Source organism: Numenius arquata, chromosome 23, assembly GCF_964106895.1.
Source record: "Numenius arquata chromosome 23, bNumArq3.hap1.1, whole genome shotgun sequence".
In the NCBI taxonomy this organism is placed as follows: Eukaryota; Metazoa; Chordata; class Aves; order Charadriiformes; family Scolopacidae; genus Numenius; species Numenius arquata.
The window spans coordinates 1,501,221-1,520,592 of record NC_133598.1 but is presented as its reverse complement, the minus strand read 5'-3'; the positions used below and the strand labels follow the sequence as shown (position 1 = coordinate 1,520,592).

General features: G+C 50.1%; 1 protein-coding gene across 1 annotated transcript; it reads right to left on the bottom strand.

The window, feature by feature from the left end:
* Positions 1–3,418: 3,418 nt before the first annotated feature.
* Positions 3,419–3,727, bottom strand: LOC141474701 (feather keratin Cos2-3-like). Its single transcript, XM_074162723.1, has one exon. It carries the CDS (start codon positions 3,725–3,727, stop codon positions 3,419–3,421), a length of 309 nt encoding a protein of 102 aa, XP_074018824.1.
* Positions 3,728–19,372: the final 15,645 nt, after the last annotated feature.

The window sequence follows — 19,372 nt, the reverse complement described above, 5'->3', positions numbered from 1 at the left end:
GCTGTCCCAGTTGTGTTCCCTCCCAACTCCTTGTGCACTCCCAGCTACTCACTGGCAGGGCAGTCTAAGGAGCAGAAAAGACCCTCATGTGGGGTAAGCGCTGCTGAGAAACAACTAAAGCATTATCAACGCTATTCCCAGCACAAACGCAAAACGTAGCCCCACACCAGCTGCTGTGAAGAAACGTGACTCTCTCCCAGGCAAAACCAGTGCACTCACTGACTTGCCTTTCCACCTTGACCCCAGGCACCTATAAGACAAGAGCCTGAGCCAGGACACAAGCAGCACCCCTTAAAACTCTCTGCACACTTGCAGCCCGATGATCCTACTGGGCGTTTGGAGAGAAACTGGGATAGCTCTCATGTCTGGAGTGTGCAGGGGCTGTGAAAAAACAGAAGGCAAATTGCAACCCTGCTCTCCCTCAGAGAGGATTTGTGCTCCCTCAAGGACCTTCCAGGCAGAACCCTTTGGGAAAGTGCCCTGGTGGGGCAAAGAAGCCCAGAGGGAATGTGAAATGCAGCATTTCTGATCTCATGAGAATAACGTTATGGAAATCCCCGTAATTAGCTCTATCTGGTCAACTTTCAGAACGATCTACCAAGGACATAAGTTGGCTGTATTTTTGGAGCATTTCTTCCAAATCTTTGAGCGTGACTAATAGTACCATTTCTCTTAAGGGTAGTCGAAGTTGTGTCTGTCCCATAATGAAGCCTGGACTGGTTCTTTCCTGTGGAAATTTTATTCAACTAAGTGTGCTTCATACTCTCTTGAAGGCACTCTGTTGGACTGACGTGGCAAGAGTTTGGTAGCAGGGGGAGGAAGGTTTCAGGGGTGGTCTCTGTGAGAAGAATTCAGGGACAGCCCCCATGTCTTACAGGATAAGCTCCAGTTGGCTCCAAAATGCACTCACTGCTGCCCAAGACTGAGCCCATTAGTAACGCTGGTGACGCCTCCATGAAAACGTATTTGAGAAAGGGCAAAACACTGCAGAGGAAGTGAGGAGTGAACTGAAAAACAATCCTGCAAACAGCAAGGCAATTGCTGAAGGAGGAAGTGCGGTAGGTGCTCCAGGCAATGGTGAAGAGATTCCTGGGCAGCACATGGGAAAGACCCTGGTGGAGCAGTTATCCACACTGCAGCCCATGGAGGATGCCAGAGCAGACAAGGTACAGGGCCCGTGCAGAGACCCTGCAGAAGCTGACTCTTGGCAGAAGTGTGGCCCCTGGAGGACCCACGCTGGAGCGCTGTTATCCGATAGGACTGCAGCCAGTGGACAGGATTCCCACTGAAGCATGTCTTGAAAGGCTGCAGCCTCTGGGAAGGTCTCATGCTGGAGCAGAGGAAAAGAGTGAGGATGAAAGAGGAGCAGGAAGGATCTGTTGAGTAGTGACAGCAACCGCCCCCATTCCGCATCCCACTGCGCTGCTTGGGGGTGGAGGAAATAGAAGAGCCATGAGTGAAGGATGGAAGTTGAGTTTGTGAAAAAGAGAGGGGGGTGGAGTGATGGTATTTAAGGTGCTTTTTGGATTTGTCTCACCATCATGCTCTACTTTTTTTTTGGCAGTATGTTAAATGACTCTTCCCCAACTCAAGTCTGTTCTGCCTGTGATGGGAATCGGTAAGCAATCCCTCTGTCTTTCTCTCGACTCAGGACCTTTTTCACATTCCTATCTACTCCTGTTCTCTTGAGGAGGCAGAGGGAGGGAGCAAGCAGCTGAGTGGGTGTCTGGAAGCCAGACTAGGTATTGTTGGTTTTGCCACAACTATAGTAATCAGAAGTGCCAGGAGTGTTTGTCTTTTTTTTCTGCTTTCTGTCTGTGCCATCAGCAGCAGTTTCTTTCTCCCACTCTTGTTCCCCTCAGGGGATGGTGGGCAATGATGTCAGTTGGCCTTTGTGCTTGTGTTCCTGGGAACTAGTGGCAGGTTTACAGCTTTTCTTCCCCTAGTCACCCATCCCTCATTGCCCCTCTTTTGTGGCCCATCCCCTCTCTCTGTTTCACAGATAGGTCAGTGCAGAAGATCTCGGCCGTCTTTGAAGTCCCCAGTTTCTGAGGTTCGGGCACCAAAGGCTGTTTCCCACGAGCTGTAGGCTTCAGGAGAGGTAGGATCTAGGAGGAGGGGCACAGTACAGGTCTCCTCTCTGTGCATCCAGGCACTTCTGTGCAAAGCTGAGCTCTTGGGAAAGGGCTCTCAGCTTTCCCCTGCCAAGCCTCTTTGTCCTACGCGCCCAGAGGTCTGCAAACCAAGATCCTCTTCCTGTGAAGGGCTGGGGCAGGTGACCTCAGAGAAAAGCAGAAGGTGGCGAGAGAGCTTGTCCCATGGAACTGTTCTTCCCCTGCACCCCAGGATGGAATGACCTGCAAAGGGAGAGCATGGGCTCTTCTGGTGGGTGCTCCCGCTCCAGTACTATGGGAGGAATTGTCAGTAGCTCATCTGTGCCATCTTGCAAGCCCATGCAAATAAGCTTTCTGTCCTGGAGGTGACTGTCTGATGGGGGCTGGGGATGCGCAAGACACCTCGGCCCTGAAAATCTGTGTAATGAAGCACTTAGGCTCTACGGGGCACCATATGGGTGTGACTGAAGAAGAGGGGTCTTGTCCTAGCGGTCCCTGCCCTCGGATTCATGCCGTGTCCCCTCCTTCTGGAGATGGGTGGGAATGTGAGGAGGAGTTGTCTCTGGGCTCTAGCCCACGTGGTTTCTCCTACCGTCCCCTCTTTCCATCCTTGTGGTCATCTTCTGTGTGAGCCTTCTTCCCAGCACAGCTCCAGGCAGAGCAAGAGGAACTGCCTTGGGGCTGCTGAGTTGCCAGGGCCTCCTGCAGCAGTAGGGTCCTCCCATGAAGACAACACAAGTTGGGATCAGTGTCTGTAGAGCTCGTTATGAGCCGCAGGGGAATATTTCTGTGCAGAGATGCAGCTAGGGTAGGGGCTGATGGTGGCTGGCTGTGAAGTAGCCAGGGATGTCTTCCCCAGATCCAAGGGAAAAGGCAGAAATGAAAATGCACTGCAATGAGTCCCACCCTCCCCTTGCTCCTCCTTTTCCCTGGAGCAGACTGGAAGATGTTCCGCAGAAGGAAGGAGGACTCGGAGGCCCAGGCTTGGATGCAGCACAGCTTTAATGAGTGTAAGGAGGAAAAGGAGGGACCTGGCAGGGAGCACCAGGGGCAGCCACTAAGATGCAGTGGAGCTCCTGCAGGGTGTCCGTCTGCCTGCCCTGCAGAGGGAGGGAGACCAACAGGTTGCCGTTAGGCTGGTGTCGGGAAGTGGTGACCAGAAAAAAAAGGAAGAGAGAGAAGAGAGTGGAAGGAGGCAACAATGGACCAAAGATCTAAATAGAATGCCCCAAAGCTCTATCTCCTTTCCAGCATCATGTTCTGAGGCCTTGGGAGGTTCTTGCTCCAGGATGTTGCCAGCAGGTTTAGCAGGGCTGACATCTGTTGCCACAGTAGCGGCTGGTAATGCAGGAGAGGTCACAGCAGGGAGAGTTGATGGGCACTCCGTCACAGCTGAGGATGCTGCCAACAGCAGCGGAGGTGGAGGATCCCACCACGGTGTTCTGCGGGAAGGAGCTGAGGATGGGTCCGGGCAGGGTCACCACCACGGGGGAGGGCTGGATGACGACGGTGGAGTTCTGGCACTGCCTGACACAGGGCTCATTGCAGCTGTTGGCCAGCGGGGTCGGGCCGCAGGGCTGGCAGCAGGGCTGGCACTTGTCGTAGCAGGACATGTCTCTGGGCCAGAGGTGCACCTGGGAGAGAGGGCAGGGGGAAGCAGAGCACAGGGACACATGAGGAGCAGCACTGCACCCAACCAGAGGGGAGCCAGCGCACCTCCTGGACCAGCCAACGCTGCCCAGCTCAAAGCCCACGAGACACCTCCACTAAGTCCCAGCCCCTCTCTGCACAAGACCTTCTCTCCCTTTCCCTCTCCCAGGAGAAGCAGCTCCCAGCCCTGGGCTCGCACAGCCCGTGTCAGCTGAGGCGTACATCGGGGAAAGACCTCATCTCGAAGGAGGAGGAGAAGAGGCGTCACACTCACCTGATTCCCAAGGAGCAGGAGGTGAGAGAAGTGGATGAGAGAGCAGAGACTTGGGCTGCCTTTTATAGTAGTCCTGCGCTGCCTCAGGCCCAGAGGCACCCTTTGTGGAAGTGCTAATTTTCTGACAAGCTCCTGTCAAATGCAAAACATCCCAGCTAATGGGATGGGCTGTGTCCTGGTTTCCTGCACTGCCGCCTTTTCATTTCCTGGCTGAAGACACGTGCTTTCCCATTTGAAGGCTTCTGTAAGTGCCGGGATGAGAGGCCCGAGGATTTCCGGGGCAGAAACACGTCAGCGCAGGCAGAAGACTCAGCTCCAGTGCTGATGGTGCCCTGTGCGGACAGGTGATGTCACCTGGGTCATTCTTGTGGGCTTGTTTGTGGCAAAGTTGTCCGGAAATGGGCACCGCTCTCAGGTTTCTCGTCAGGATGCCCAAGGCCTCCCATGGGAGAGGACATGCCACATCCTTCTCTCTTGCTCCCCCCATCTCCCTCTGATGGCCGCTCATTATTGCACACAGGTGGGCTTCTGCTGGCAGGCTTTGACGTTATTGTCACACTAACAGTGCTCTCAGGAGTGGGTGCATTTTTTCTGGGTGCATTTGCCTCATCCCCTCTCTGTGCGGTCTCTGCGGGCACTTGAGGAAAACCATGAACACTTCTGGGGCCCGGTCCTTCCCTGGGGTTCTTGAGTCTCCTTCTGCCAATGTGGCCCCCAGCATCTCCTCAGCAGAGTCCACAGCTGCTGATGTTTCCCTGGCCTTACGTGCACGTACAGATTTTTTCATGGCTCCATGCAGGCGTGCATGAGCACACATCTGTCAGTCTGTACTTGTGTGGCTGTCCAGGTTTGAGGCAAAAGAGTATCAACTTTCTGTTCTGTAATTTTACTTCTTAGCTAGGCCTCTTCGAACACTCTGAAATTAACAACATGTTGTGCAGAAAACTCTTCCTTCTCAAAACAATCAGGCTGATGTTTATAGTTGATGCCAAGGATCGGTGTGCAGAGAGGCGCTTGCTTATACTTATTGCTATAACAACCAAGGTCAGCTCACTTTGTTGTTTAGAGGATGCAGAGAAGGCGGGATTTGATGAATGCTTTCTTTACTTCAGGCTTTGCTGCTCAGGCCAGCCTTCAGGAACAACAGAACTTTGAAGAATGAGAGAAAGCCTGGACAAAGGAAGACTTCCCCTTGGTTCAGGAAGATCAAGTTAGAGAACTCTTAAGTAAACTTGGTATCCGCAAGCCCATGGGCTCATATGGGATTCACCCACGAGTGCTGAGGGACCAGGTAGAAGTCATTGCTGGGCTGCTCTCCATCATCTTTGAAAGGTCCTGGAGAACAGGCAAGGTGCCCGAGGACTGGAGGAAAGCCGGTGTCATCCCAGCCTCAAGAAGGTCAAGAAAGAGGACCCGGGAAACTACAGCCCAGTCAGCCTCACCTCCATTCCTGGAAAGATGATGGAACGGCTTGTTCTGGCGTCACCTCAAAGCATATGGAGGAAAAGAAAGCTGTCAGAAGCAGTCAGCACGGATTCACCAAGGGGAAGTCATGTCTGACTAACCTGGTAGCCTTCTCTGATGGCATGACTGGTTGGATAGATGAGAGGAGGGCGGTGGACGTTGTCTACCTGGACTTCCGCAAGCCTTCTGACAGTCTCCCACAGCATCCTCATAGGTAAGCTTAGGAAGTGTGGGTTAGAAGAATGGACAGTGAGGTGGATTGAAAACTGGCTGGACAACAGAGCTCAGAGGGTTGTGATTAGGGGCACAGAATCTAGTTGGAGGTCCGTAACAGGGGGTGTTCCCCAGGGGTCAGTACTGGGTCCAGTCCTCTTCAATATATTTATCAGTGACCTGGATGAAGGGATGGAATGTACCCTCAGCAAGTTTGCTGACGATACAAAACTGGGAGGGGTGGCTGACACACCAGAAGGCTGTGCCACCATACGGCGAGACCTGGACAGGCTGGAGAGCTGGGCAGAGAAGAACCTGATGAAATTCAAGAAGGGCAAGTGTAGGGTGCTGCACCTGAGGAGAAATAAGCCCATGCAGCAGTACAGGTTGGGGGCTGACCTACTAGAGAGCAGCTCTGAGGAGAAAAACCTGGGAGTACTGGTGGACAAGAGCATGACCATGAGCCAACGATGTGCCCTTGTGGCCAAGAAGGCCAATGGCATCCTGGGGTGCATCAAGAAGATTGTGGCCAGCAGGTCGAGGGAGGTCGTCCTCCCCCTCTACTCTGCCCTGGTGAGCACCCATCTGGAGTCCTGTGTCCATTTCTGGGCTCCCCAGTTCAAGAAGGACAGGGAACTGCTGGAGAGTGTACATCAGAGGGCTACAAAGATGATGAGGGGCCTGGGGCATCTCTCTTACGAGGAGAGGCTGAGGGACTTGGGTCTTTTTAGTCTGGAGAAGAGACGACTGAGTGGGGGATCTGTTCTACGCCTATGGATACTTAAAAGGTGGGTGTCAGCAGGATGGGGCCAGTCTTTTTACAGTGGTGCCCAGTGACAGGACAAGAGGTAATGGGCACGAACATGAACATCAGAAGTTCCATCTAAACATGAAGAGGAACTTCTTTACTTTGATGGTGGTAGAACACTGGAAGAGGCTGCCCAGAGAGGTGGTGGAGTCTCCATCTCTTGAGACATTCAAAACCCTCCTGGACACGTTCCTGTGCAACCTGCTGTAGGTGGACCTGCTTTGGCAGGGGAGTTGGATTAGATTATATGGTATCCAGAGGTCCCTCCCAAACCCATATCATTCTGTGATTCTCTGATTTGCCCCGCTGGAGGTCTGGAAACTGAAAAGCATAGAGAGCTCCCACCTGCACGGAGGAGGGAGGAGCAGACAGGAGAGGTGACCCAAAGCTCACCACCAAAGTATTCCATCCCATCTGCTTCGTGCTCGGTATAGAAGGTGAGTGATCAAAGGGTTCAGCCTCTTTCTCCAGTTGCCTGTCTGTTCATCTGTGTTTGATCCCAATCCATGTGTTCCTGACTCCAGAGCTGGAATCCGGTTCCCATCCCTCACTAAGTCCAGTCTGGGACTTCCCCAGTGCCTGCCCGTGATGTCATCCTGAGAGCTTCATCGAGTTTTGTATACATTCTGCCTGTTTCATTGTTTCCTTTTAATTTTATTATTAATATTTCATTAAAGTAGTTTAGTTCCTTTTAAACTGGTAAGTCTCTTTATCTTTCCTCCTCCCCTCCTTGGAGCGAGAAGTGGGGGGAGAGCATCTGTCACCCGTAATAGGCCAATTTTGCCTAAACCACGACAGCTGACCTTCCTGAGATCATTGCCAGATGGGAGATTGGATCATTGCTCCCGTGGGAGCAGCTTTCAAGCTTAGGTTCTAGTGCTTGGCCCCCACCACAGTTACATCTCCTGCGGTGACACATCAGTGCCTGTATCTAGACATGGACATCACTGATCTCAGTTTGGACCCTGACTTGCGAGTGACTTCCCAGCTTCACCTGTGACCTGCCTCGTCTCCGTGAAGGCACCTGGTGATCACTGGATGCTGCTGAATGCAGATTGTTGTCGTGAGACCTTATCCTGACCTTGACTCACTCATTGACCCACGGTTGCTGTTGTTTAACCCTGGCTGGCAGCCAAGCACCACTCAGCCCCTCAGTCACTCACCCTCAGGGGGACGAGGGGAAAACTGGGAGGGTAAAAGTGAGAAAAATCATGGGTTGAGTGAAAAGTTGTTTAAGACTTACAGAAAAGAAAAAGATAAAAACAACAACAAAATGAAAGGAAAATAAAACCAGGAAAAGTGATGCAAGGGAAAGCAATTGCTCATACGAACAGATGGATGCTCAGCCAGTCCCCGAGCAATGACAGCTCCCACCAGCCTGAACCTCCCCGCCTCCTTCCCTCCACAGTTTTAATTGTGGAGCATGAAGTTATATGGTGTGGAATATCCCTTTGGTCCATTGGGGTCAGCTGTCCCAGTTGTGTTCCCTCCCAACTCCTTGTGCACTCCCAGCTACTCACTGGCAGGGCAGTCTAAGGAGCAGAAAAGACCCTCATGTGGGGTAAGCGCTGCTGAGAAACAACTAAAGCATTATCAACGCTATTCCCAGCACAAACGCAAAACGTAGCCCCACACCAGCTGCTGTGAAGAAACGTGACTCTCTCCCAGGCAAAACCAGTGCACTCACTGACTTGCCTTTCCACCTTGACCCCAGGCACCTATAAGACAAGAGCCTGAGCCAGGACACAAGCAGCACCCCTTAAAACTCTCTGCACACTTGCAGCCCGATGATCCTACTGGGCGTTTGGAGAGAAACTGGGATAGCTCTCATGTCTGGAGTGTGCAGGGGCTGTGAAAAAACAGAAGGCAAATTGCAACCCTGCTCTCCCTCAGAGAGGATTTGTGCTCCCTCAAGGACCTTCCAGGCAGAACCCTTTGGGAAAGTGCCCTGGTGGGGCAAAGAGGCCCAGAGGGAATGTGAAATGCAGCATTTCTGATCTCATGAGAATAACGTTATGGAAATCCCCGTAATTAGCTCTATCTGGTCAACTTTCAGAACGATCTACCAAGGACATAAGTTGGCTGTATTTTTGGAGCATTTCTTCCAAATCTTTGAGCGTGACTAATAGTACCATTTCTCTTAAGGGTAGTCGAAGTTGTGTCTGTCCCATAATGAAGCCTGGACTGGTTCTTTCCTGTGGAAATTTTATTCAACTAAGTGTGCTTCATACTCTCTTGAAGGCACTCTGTTGGACTGACGTGGCAAGAGTTTGGTAGCAGGGGGAGGAAGGTTTCAGGGGTGGTCTCTGTGAGAAGAATTCAGGGACAGCCCCCATGTCTTACAGGATAAGCTCCAGTTGGCTCCAAAATGCACTCACTGCTGCCCAAGACTGAGCCCATTAGTAACGCTGGTGACGCCTCCATGAAAACGTATTTGAGAAAGGGCAAAACACTGCAGAGGAAGTGAGGAGTGAACTGAAAAACAATCCTGCAAACAGCAAGGCAATTGCTGAAGGAGGAAGTGCGGTAGGTGCTCCAGGCAATGGTGAAGAGATTCCTGGGCAGCACATGGGAAAGACCCTGGTGGAGCAGTTATCCACACTGCAGCCCATGGAGGATGCCAGAGCAGACAAGGTACAGGGCCCGTGCAGAGACCCTGCAGAAGCTGACTCTTGGCAGAAGTGTGGCCCCTGGAGGACCCACGCTGGAGCGCTGTTATCCGATAGGACTGCAGCCAGTGGACAGGATTCCCACTGAAGCATGTCTTGAAAGGCTGCAGCCTCTGGGAAGGTCTCATGCTGGAGCAGAGGAAAAGAGTGAGGATGAAAGAGGAGCAGGAAGGATCTGTTGAGTAGTGACAGCAACCGCCCCCATTCCGCATCCCACTGCGCTGCTTGGGGGTGGAGGAAATAGAAGAGCCATGAGTGAAGGATGGAAGTTGAGTTTGTGAAAAAGAGAGGGGGGTGGAGTGATGGTATTTAAGGTGCTTTTTGGATTTGTCTCACCATCATGCTCTACTTTTTTTTTGGCAGTATGTTAAATGACTCTTCCCCAACTCAAGTCTGTTCTGCCTGTGATGGGAATCGGTAAGCAATCCCTCTGTCTTTCTCTCGACTCAGGACCTTTTTCACATTCCTATCTACTCCTGTTCTCTTGAGGAGGCAGAGGGAGGGAGCAAGCAGCTGAGTGGGTGTCTGGAAGCCAGACTAGGTATTGTTGGTTTTGCCACAACTATAGTAATCAGAAGTGCCAGGAGTGTTTGTCTTTTTTTTCTGCTTTCTGTCTGTGCCATCAGCAGCAGTTTCTTTCTCCCACTCTTGTTCCCCTCAGGGGATGGTGGGCAATGATGTCAGTTGGCCTTTGTGCTTGTGTTCCTGGGAACTAGTGGCAGGTTTACAGCTTTTCTTCCCCTAGTCACCCATCCCTCATTGCCCCTCTTTTGTGGCCCATCCCCTCTCTCTGTTTCACAGATAGGTCAGTGCAGAAGATCTCAGCTGTCTTTGTAGTCTCTGCTTTCTGAGGTTCCGGCACCAAAGGCTGTTCCTCATGAGCTGTAGGCTTTTAGGCCTTCTTATTTTTTTCCACAGGTGAAGGAAGTGACATAAATTGTAGAGAGAGCAATGAGTTTAATTTGCTTTTATATTGGCTTCACACCGCCTCTGGACTAAATGCATCTGCTGCATAAGCAAAAATTCTCCTGCATGCTTCTAATTAACTAAACCTCTCAGGTAATGGCATGGCATGTGTTGCTCTTTCCCTCTATGATACATTTCCTCTTCCTGGTTTTATCATCCTTGTTACAGGAACGTCTCCTGACATTGCTGTCATGTAAGAACCAATGGGCATAAAAAGAGGATTAAGATTCCACAATTTTTATTTTTCTTTTTTAATATCTGCATGCTTCTTTTGATATATTGTTCTTACATAGATGTTTTCAGAAAGAAATAAAAAGACACCACACAGACCTTCTCTTCTAGAAGTATTGCATAAAAGAATTTCTGGTATGATGTGGCTCTGAGCAACAAATCTAATGAAAGATATCCCTTCCCTTGGCAGAGTGGTTGGACAACGTGATCTTTACAGGTCTTTTCCAACCCAACCCATTCTATGATTCTATCATTCTATGAAAATGAGGTCTCCGTATGTAGGAATGGACAAAGTTCTTGAAGCCACTCAAAGACAGCTAGTTCACCGGTAGAGGAGATGAAATGCCAAAGTATCAGGCATGGGCAGATAATGTGAATTATGCAGAAAATATTTGGTAAGAAGCACAAGCAGAATGAGATGCAAGAAAGTATGTGTTGACTCCTTCTGAATGAGAAACTGACTGTTAGTACAGGTCATTTGGTGATGCAGAAAAAAAACTGATGGACTCAAACACTTGTGAGATACTGTTGAAAGCAGTATGAGCTGCCAGACTTGAGTAGCAGGATTGACATGAGCCTGCAATATAAGTTTGTACAGATACATGGATCAGCATCTTCTAGATTATAGAAAGTGAAATGGACAATGAGCAGAATGAGTGAACTGATAAATTAATGGATAGCTGGATACACAGATGTAAAGATGAGTTTCTGGCTTCGTAGGTCATGAACAGAAGTTCTCTATGCTACAGTCAGAAGCACCCATCCATATGCTACACAGCATAATGCTGCAATGAAATTTCTCCCCCAGCAGCTCCTATACCTACATCTTCTGATATGCTATCAGTCCCCTAGGTACCCAATCCCTTATGCTGCTGGTGGTGAACTCCAGACCCTGTGTGACTTCAGGGAGGTTCTTCTCTGCACTGTGTGCAGAAGATTCCCTGGTGCTTCTCTATGTGCAAGATGCCATGCTCCGAGATAACACTGGAGAATTGGACAATCATTAATGGCATGAAATTTCACAAGTCAAAGTGCCAGATTCTGCACCTGGGATGGAATAACACAAGAACAAGTATAAATTGGAGCAGCCCTGCAGAAAGGGATCTGGGGGTACTGGTTGACAGCAGGCTCAAAAGGAGTCAGCCGCATGCACTGGCAGCCAGAGGGCAGACCACATCCTGGGAAGCATCAAACACAGTCCAACCAGCCGGTCAAAAGAGGTCCCTAAAGCCCTCCCTGGGGTCAGATGAAGAGAGAGTTGACAGCTTGTGGGTCAAATGAAAAGAGAGTTGAGAGCTAAGGGACAGACCAATATGAGGGACACTGTTGTGGGTGTTTATTATAGGCCACCTGATCAGGATGGGGAAGTTGATGAGGCCTTTTACAATCAGCTCAAAGTAGCCTCGCAATCACAGGTCTTGGTTCTTGTGGGGGACTTCAACCACCCTGATATCTGCTGGAAAGGCTACACAGCCAGACATCTACAGTCCAGGAGGTTCCTCCAGTGTATTGATGATAACTTCTTAACTCAGCTGGTGGAGGAGCCAACGAGGAGAGGAGCACTACTGGACCTAGTGCCAACACACAAAGAGGGACTGGTGGAGGACATTAAGGTTGGGGGAAACCTTGGTTGCAGCGGCCATGGAAAGACAGAGTTCAGGATCATGGGTAGTATGCGCAAAACAACAAGTAGGACTGAAACCTTGGATTTCGGGAGGGCTAACTTCAACCTCTTCAAGAAACTGCTTGGAGAAATCCCAAAGGTTAGGGCTCTGGAGGGTAGGGGGGCTCAAGAGAGCTGGTTGATATTCAAATATCATTTTCTCCAAGCTTAGGATCGGTGCATCCCTAAAAGCAAGAAATCAGGCAAAGGAAACAGGAGACTTGCGCGGTTGAACAGGGAGCTTCTGAAAAAACTCAAGTGCAAGAAGGAAGTTTACAGTGTGTGGAAGAAGAGACTGATCACTTGGGAAGATGACAAGAATGCCATTAGAGTATGCAAGGATGAAACAACGAAAGTCAAAGCCTCCTTGGAATTGCATGAATTGACATCCAAAGTCAACAAGAAGAGTTTTTTCAAGTATTTTGAAGGCAAAAGGAAAACTAGAGAAAATGTGGGCCCAGTGTTGAATGAGACGGGTGCCCTGGTGACAGAGGATGCAGTGAACAGGGACTGGGTAAATGCCTTCTTTGCTTTAGTCTTTACTGCTCAAGGCCAGCCCTCAGGAGCCACAGACTTTGGAGGAATCAGAGAAAGTCTGGACAAAGGAAGACTTTCCCTTGGTGGAGGAAGACCAAGTAAAGGAACAGTTAAGTAAACTGGATATCCGCAAGTCCACGGGTCCCTTGCATGGGATTCACCCGCGAGAGCTGAGGGAGCTGTCAGAAGCCATTGCTGAGCTGCTCTCAATCATCTTTGAAAGGTCCTGGAGAACAGGCAAGGTGCCCGAGGACTGGAGGAAAGCCAATGTCACTCCAGTCTTCAAAAAGGGCAAGAAGGAAGACCCAGGAAACTACAGCCCAGTCAGCCTCACCTCCATCCCTGGGAAGATGATGGAACGACTTGTTCTGGGCGTCACCTCAAAGCATATGGAGGAAAAGAAAGCTGTCAGAAGCAGTCATCACGGATTCACCAAGGGGAAGTCATGTCTGACTAACCTGGTAGCCTTCTCTGATGGCATGACTGGTTGGATAGATGAGGGGAGGGCATTGGATGTTGTCTACCTTGACTTCAGCAAGGCTTTCCACACTGTGTCCCACAGCATCCTCATAGGTAAGTGTGGATTAGAAGAATGGACAGTGAGGTGGATTGAAAACTGGCTGGACAACAGAGCTCAGAGGGTTGTGATTAGGGGCACAGAATCTAGTTGGAGGTCCGTAACAGGGGGTGTTCCCCAGGGGTCAGTACTGGGTCCAGTCCTCTTCAATATATTTATCAGTGACCTGGATGAAGGGATGGAATGTACCCTCAGCAAGTTTGCTGACGATACAAAACTGGGAGGGGTGGCTGGACACACCAGAAGGCTGTGCCACCATACGGCGAGACCTGGACAGGCTGGAGAGCTGGGCAGAGAAGAACCTGATGAAATTCAAGAAGGGCAAGTGTAGGGTGCTGCACCTGGGGAGAAATAAGCCCATGCAGCAGTACAGGTTGGGGGCTGACCTACTAGAGAGCAGCTCTGAGGAGAAAAACCTGGGAGTACTGGTGGACAAGAGCATGACCATGAGCCAACGATGTGCCCTTGTGGCCAAGAAGGCCAATGGCATCCTGGGGTGCATCAAGAAGATTGTGGCCAGCAGGTCGAGGGAGGTCGTCCTCCCCCTCTACTCTGCCCTGGTGAGCACCCATCTGGAGTCCTGTGTCCATTTCTGGGCTCCCCAGTTCAAGAAGGACAGGGAACTGCTGGAGAGTGTACATCAGAGGGCTACAAAGATGATGAGGGGCCTGGGGCATCTCTCTTACGAGGGTCTTTTTAGTCTGGAGAAGAGAAGACTGAGGGGGGATCTGATCAATGCTTATAAATACTTAAAGGGAGGGTGTCAAGAGGATGGGGCCAGTCTTTTTTCAGTGCTGCCCAGGGATAGGACAAGAGGAAATGGGCACAAACTTGAATATAAGAAGTTCCACCAAAACCTGAGGAGGAAATTCTTTACTTTGAGGGTGGCAGAGCACTAGAATAGGCTGCCCAGAGAGGTGGTGGAGTCTCCTCTGGAGATGTTCAAAACCCTCCTGGACACGTTCCTGTGCAACCTGCTCTTGGTGGACCTGCTTTAGCAGGGGGGTTCGACTGGATGGTCTCCAGAGGTCCCTTCCAACCCCATAACATTCTGTGATTCTGTGATTCTGTTTCAGCCAGCTCTACATAATTTTCTCATGTCTGTTTTAAGCTCCAACTCCTGACATTGTAGGAAGGCCTCCTGAGCACCAGAAGAGGTCCCCATAGGGGAAATGATGGATGAACTTGGGAGAAGCCCAGTGCCGATTCATGTGTTGATGCTGGTCCTAGCCTTTGCCTATGTTGATGCCAATGCTAGTGACAGGCAGTGGGGGAAGGACCCTGGGGTGCCTGGTTGGGTGGGACTGCGTAGGGTGAGGTACGTCCAGCAGGCAGACTGGAGGTGCCACCCGGTGGGCCTGACCAGGGCTTTCAGAGTATCATGGAATCACATAATCACAGAATAATAGAGTCATAAAATAGTTGTTTTGGAAGGGACCTTGAAAGATCATCTAGTCTAGTGACACATGTCACTAGAGCAGATTGCTCAAAGCCCTATACAACATGACCTTGAGCAATTCTGATGATAGGGTATCCACAACTTTTTGGATAACTTCTTCCAGTGCCTCACCACCCTAATTGAAAAACATTTCTTACTTATGTATGATCTAAATCTACCCTCTTCCAGTTCAAAACTATTACCCCTTGTCCTATCACTACAGACCTTGGTGAAATGTCTCTCTTGGTGTTTCTTTCAAGCCCCTTTTAAGTAGTGTTTGTCTTTTGAAGTGAGGGTATTCATCTTGGGACAGCTTCATCAGGCCACCTTCCTCTCTGGTGTCCCAGTCCCAGCATTGGCGGCTGCAGGCCATGGGGCTCACCCAACACACACAACCGTTTGCTGCCACATGAGCATGTTAGGGCGGCACCTCTCCCTGCATTGAAGCTGGAACTGGTCCCAGATCTCCACAACTGCCCTACGGCGATCACCAGGGATGGGCCAGAGCTTGCAAAACTTTGTGATTATTTTGATTTTTAAAGTGGGAACCCCTGGAGCTGCAGGAATAGGGATGGTCTATAGCTTTGATTTTTCTATCTTACACATGGCCTTCGCATGCGAATGGGCTGAATGTCCAAACAAGACCCTGTGGCTTGGACCCTAACATACCTTCAGTCTTTCCTGTAATGAGAACACAAACAATTGAACTACTTCTGTCCAGCCCACAAAAGCCTTCTGCTGTCATTAAATCCATCAGGGATGGCTGGTTCTTGATTTACCTTCTTAGCAGTGGGCTTACGAGGACTTGCCTGAAGTTGCCAGGGCACAGAGAGTTGCTGGTGGAGTCCTGGTTCTCAGAGTGTGGGGAGAGGTTGGGCTTCCTCCTGTGCATCTGCCTCTGTCTGTGCTTGAGGACATATTTGTGCCTCTGTGTTTGCATTTGTGTAGGCATTTGCAAATGCACATGTCAGAGTGAGTGTCTGCCCTTGTGTGTGTGAACAAGGCATTTCTGTGTGTGTCTGTACACGTGTTTGTGTCCACGCACATTTTTGCAGGTGAGCAAGTGAGTGTGTGTGTTGTCAGTGTGCGTGCAGATGTGCGCAGATATGCATGTGTCTATATACTGGAGCATGCATATATATGTACTTGCAATTGTGACTGTACAAGTGCACAAGCATGTGTGAACACTCACATGATGACAAGCCTGAGGAGTGAAGTATGTGCAGGTACAGGGGTTCTTGTGTAAGCGGGTGTACATACATATGTTTGCTCACATGTGACCAAATGTTTGTGTGGGGCCCACAGACCTGGACATGCGTGTACACCCTTTGAGTGCATGGATGTCAGCATGCACTCATGTGTCAGCATCTCTCATGTGTCTGTGTGTACCTGGCTGTGCAATTCCTTCCATTTGCTTGTGATGTCAGCTGGTGAGATCAAAATGAGAACAAGAACTGAAACCTGGGGTGGAACTGTGGTCTAACTCAGACATCCCATAAGGGCAAGTTGCAGTGAATGTCCAGATTTGCCCATCAGCGCTGCCCCATCCCTGCTAGATGTTATCTGGGAAACAGCCCCTGTGCTTGCAGTCATGTTTGCTAAGAAGCAGGAATGCTGACAGCTGGGAATATGACCTGCCCCTTCCTTGGGCGCAGGAGACAAGAGCAAAAAAAAAAAGCAGAGGTGGGAAAAGGTTAAAACCCCTCTGTCCACAGAGGAGGAGAAAGTGGAGGCCTTCCTGGAGAGTGCCCAGGAAGACTAAGTCTGTACAGCTACATGCCTAGCCAGAGACAGCTGAGCAGCCATGGCACCTGGAGGTGACAGGCAAACCAATCAGAGAACTTGTGGACTGGATAGAGTGTCCACTGTCTTCCTGGAGATGGGAAAGAAAGGATGAGAGCTTCCCTCCAGGTGCCTCTCTGCAGCCCAAAGCCAATGCCCAAGACGTTTGCAGTGAGGGGTGTGTGGGCATAATTGGAGTCATGGGTATCAGGGAGTCAGAGAGAGAAGAGAGAAATCAGGGGGCTTAGCTCTCACCTGCAGGCAGGAAAGGAAATTCTCTCTGCTGTTGTAGCCCCTGTTTCCCACCAGCAGGCTCCAAATTTGATGACCATTAACACAGAAAGCCTGTCTGGAAAAGGAGGAAGAAGATCATTGACAGGAAGAAGCCATAAGTTACCCAGAGGAGCAATTTCTCAGGAGAACAGCTCCCAAGACAGACAGTGTTTCTACCTCTTTCACAGTGTCATTCCTTCCGCCACCAGCAGCCCCTGGGGAAAAGAAGGTCTTTCCCTGACCCAGTCAGGCAACAGCAGCAGGTGCTGGGGTGTGTGATACTTAATCAAACATGCCTTCATCCCAGCACCAGTTGCTGGCCCTTCAGACTTCCACAAAGATCGCCTGTGGACCTGGGCAAGTGTAGGACCAGTATAAAAGCAAGTACGACTCCTTGCTCCCTCATCCACTTCTCTTGCCTCCTGTTTTGAGGACCAGGTGAGGGAAGCTCTTTCTCCTTTTTCTGCTACAGGATGAGATCTTGCCTCAATAACCAACTCAGACGATACCCACTCTGCCCTACTCTTGTGCTTCGAGCTCCTTCTCTTGGAGAAGACACTAGGGCTTGGAGAGACACTAGGGGTTGGTTGAGGTGGCTCCTGCTCTACAGGCTTGGCAAGAGCCTCTCTATGATTGGCTACTCTTTGTAGAGCCCCTGGGTCTAAGGGAAAGAACACCTGGTGTCTCCCTACACAATTTCCTCCTGGCCACCTAGTAGGAAGCTTGTCTTCCTTGTGTTGGGGAGCAAGGCTCCTTTCTCACCCATGCCTGTACTATGATTTTTTCTCAGGTGTACCTCCAGCTCAGAGACATGTCTTGCTATGTCCAGTGCCAGCCCTGCCAGCCACGCGGCCCGACCCCACTGGCCAACAGCTGCAACGAGCCCTGTGTCAGGCAGTGCCAGAACTCCAATGTTGTCTTTGAGCCCTCCCCCGTGGTGGTGACCCTGCCCAGTCCTATCCTCAGCTCCTTCCCACAGAACACCATGGTGGGATCCTCCACCTCCGCTGCTGTTGGCAGCATCCTCAGCTGTGACAGAATCCCCATCAACTCTGCCTGCTGTGACCCCTCTGGCATTTCCAGCCACTACTATGGCTGACTCTTGACATGACCCCTGGTTTCCCTGCCCAAATAAAGAGGTCTTGGAAAAGTAGAAAAAGGGCAAAGGATCCATGCATATCTTACATTTCAAATGCCAAAGTTTTGTTGGGTTTTTTTTGGTGGCTATTTGAATTATCCACCTATGGTTTGAGTGCAATCGTCCTCGCTCAGTCAGATCCTCCATTCAGTGGTATCTGAAACTTGTGCCCTACAAGGTCCTGGGTGCCTCTCAAAATCTGGGGAATCTTGCCCAACATTTGTACTTTCCCTACTCAGACTCTGTACATCTCTGTCTCTTAGGGCTAAGAAGAGACACCAGGCATCATGCATCATACACAGTTTGGCCTGGAGGGATTTACCATGGAGGAGCAACAACTTTTCCTTCCTCTCTTTGTCTTGGTCAGTCCTCTGAGGATCTTAAGATCTGCAGTCACATGGTCACTGCATCCAAGACTGCCCTTTAGTTTCACATTCCCTACTATCCCTCCTTGCTGGTGAGGTCCAGCATAGCACTTCTCATTGGCTCCTCTAGTTCAAGGGGAGTCCAAGATCCTTAGGGTAGCGAAGAGGGAGCACAGTAAGCTCATTACCCTGGACTTCAGGAGAGTGGACTTTGGCCTTTTCAGGAATCTGCTTGGTACCATGGGATAAAGCCCTGGAGGGAAGAGTGGCCCGAGAAAGCTGGTTAATAATCAAGGATCATCTCCTCCAAGCTCAGCAGTGATGCATCCCAACAAAGAAGTAAAAACACCAAAGGTAAAAACACCAGGAGGCCTTGTGGATGAACAAGGATCTTCTGGAAAAACTCAAACTCAAAAAGAAAGCCTACAGAGGATGGAAGCAAGGACAGGTAGCTTGGGAGGAATACAGAGAGATTGTCAAAGCACACAGGGATCAGGTTAGGAAAACTAAAGCCCACATAGAGTTAAATCTGTCCAGAGACATCAGGGGCAACAAGAAAAGCTTCTATAGGTATGTCAGTGACAAAAGGAATACTGGAGAAAATGTGGGTCCACTCAGGAAGGAAACGGAAAACCTGGTCACCCAGGATATGGAGAAGGCTGAGGTACCCAAAAACTTTTTTGCTGCAGTCTTCACTGCTAAGTGCTCTAGCCACACCACCAAAGTCACAGAAGGCAAAGGTGAGGACTGTATGAGAAGACCAGGTTTGAGACCATCTAAGGAACCTGAAGGTACACAAGTCCATGGGACCTGATGAGATTCATCCACGGGTCATCAGTCAACTGGCAGATGAAGTTGCTAAGCTATATTTGAGAAGTCATGGCAGTCCAGTGAAGTTCCTGCTGACTGGAAAACAGTAAACATAACCCCTATTTTTAAAAAGGGAAAAAAGAAGACCCAGGGAACCACAGGAGAGTCAGTCTCACCTCTGCGCCCAGCAAGATCATGGAGAAGATCCTCCTGGAAGCTCTGCTAAGGCACATGGAAAATAAGGAGGCGACTGGTGACAGCCAGCATGGCTTCACTAAAGACAAATCATGTCTGACAAATTTGGTGGCCTTCTACACTGGGATTACAGCATTGCAGGATAAGGGAAGAGCAACTAATATAACCTTCATGGACTTGTGCAAAGCATTTGACACTGTCCTGC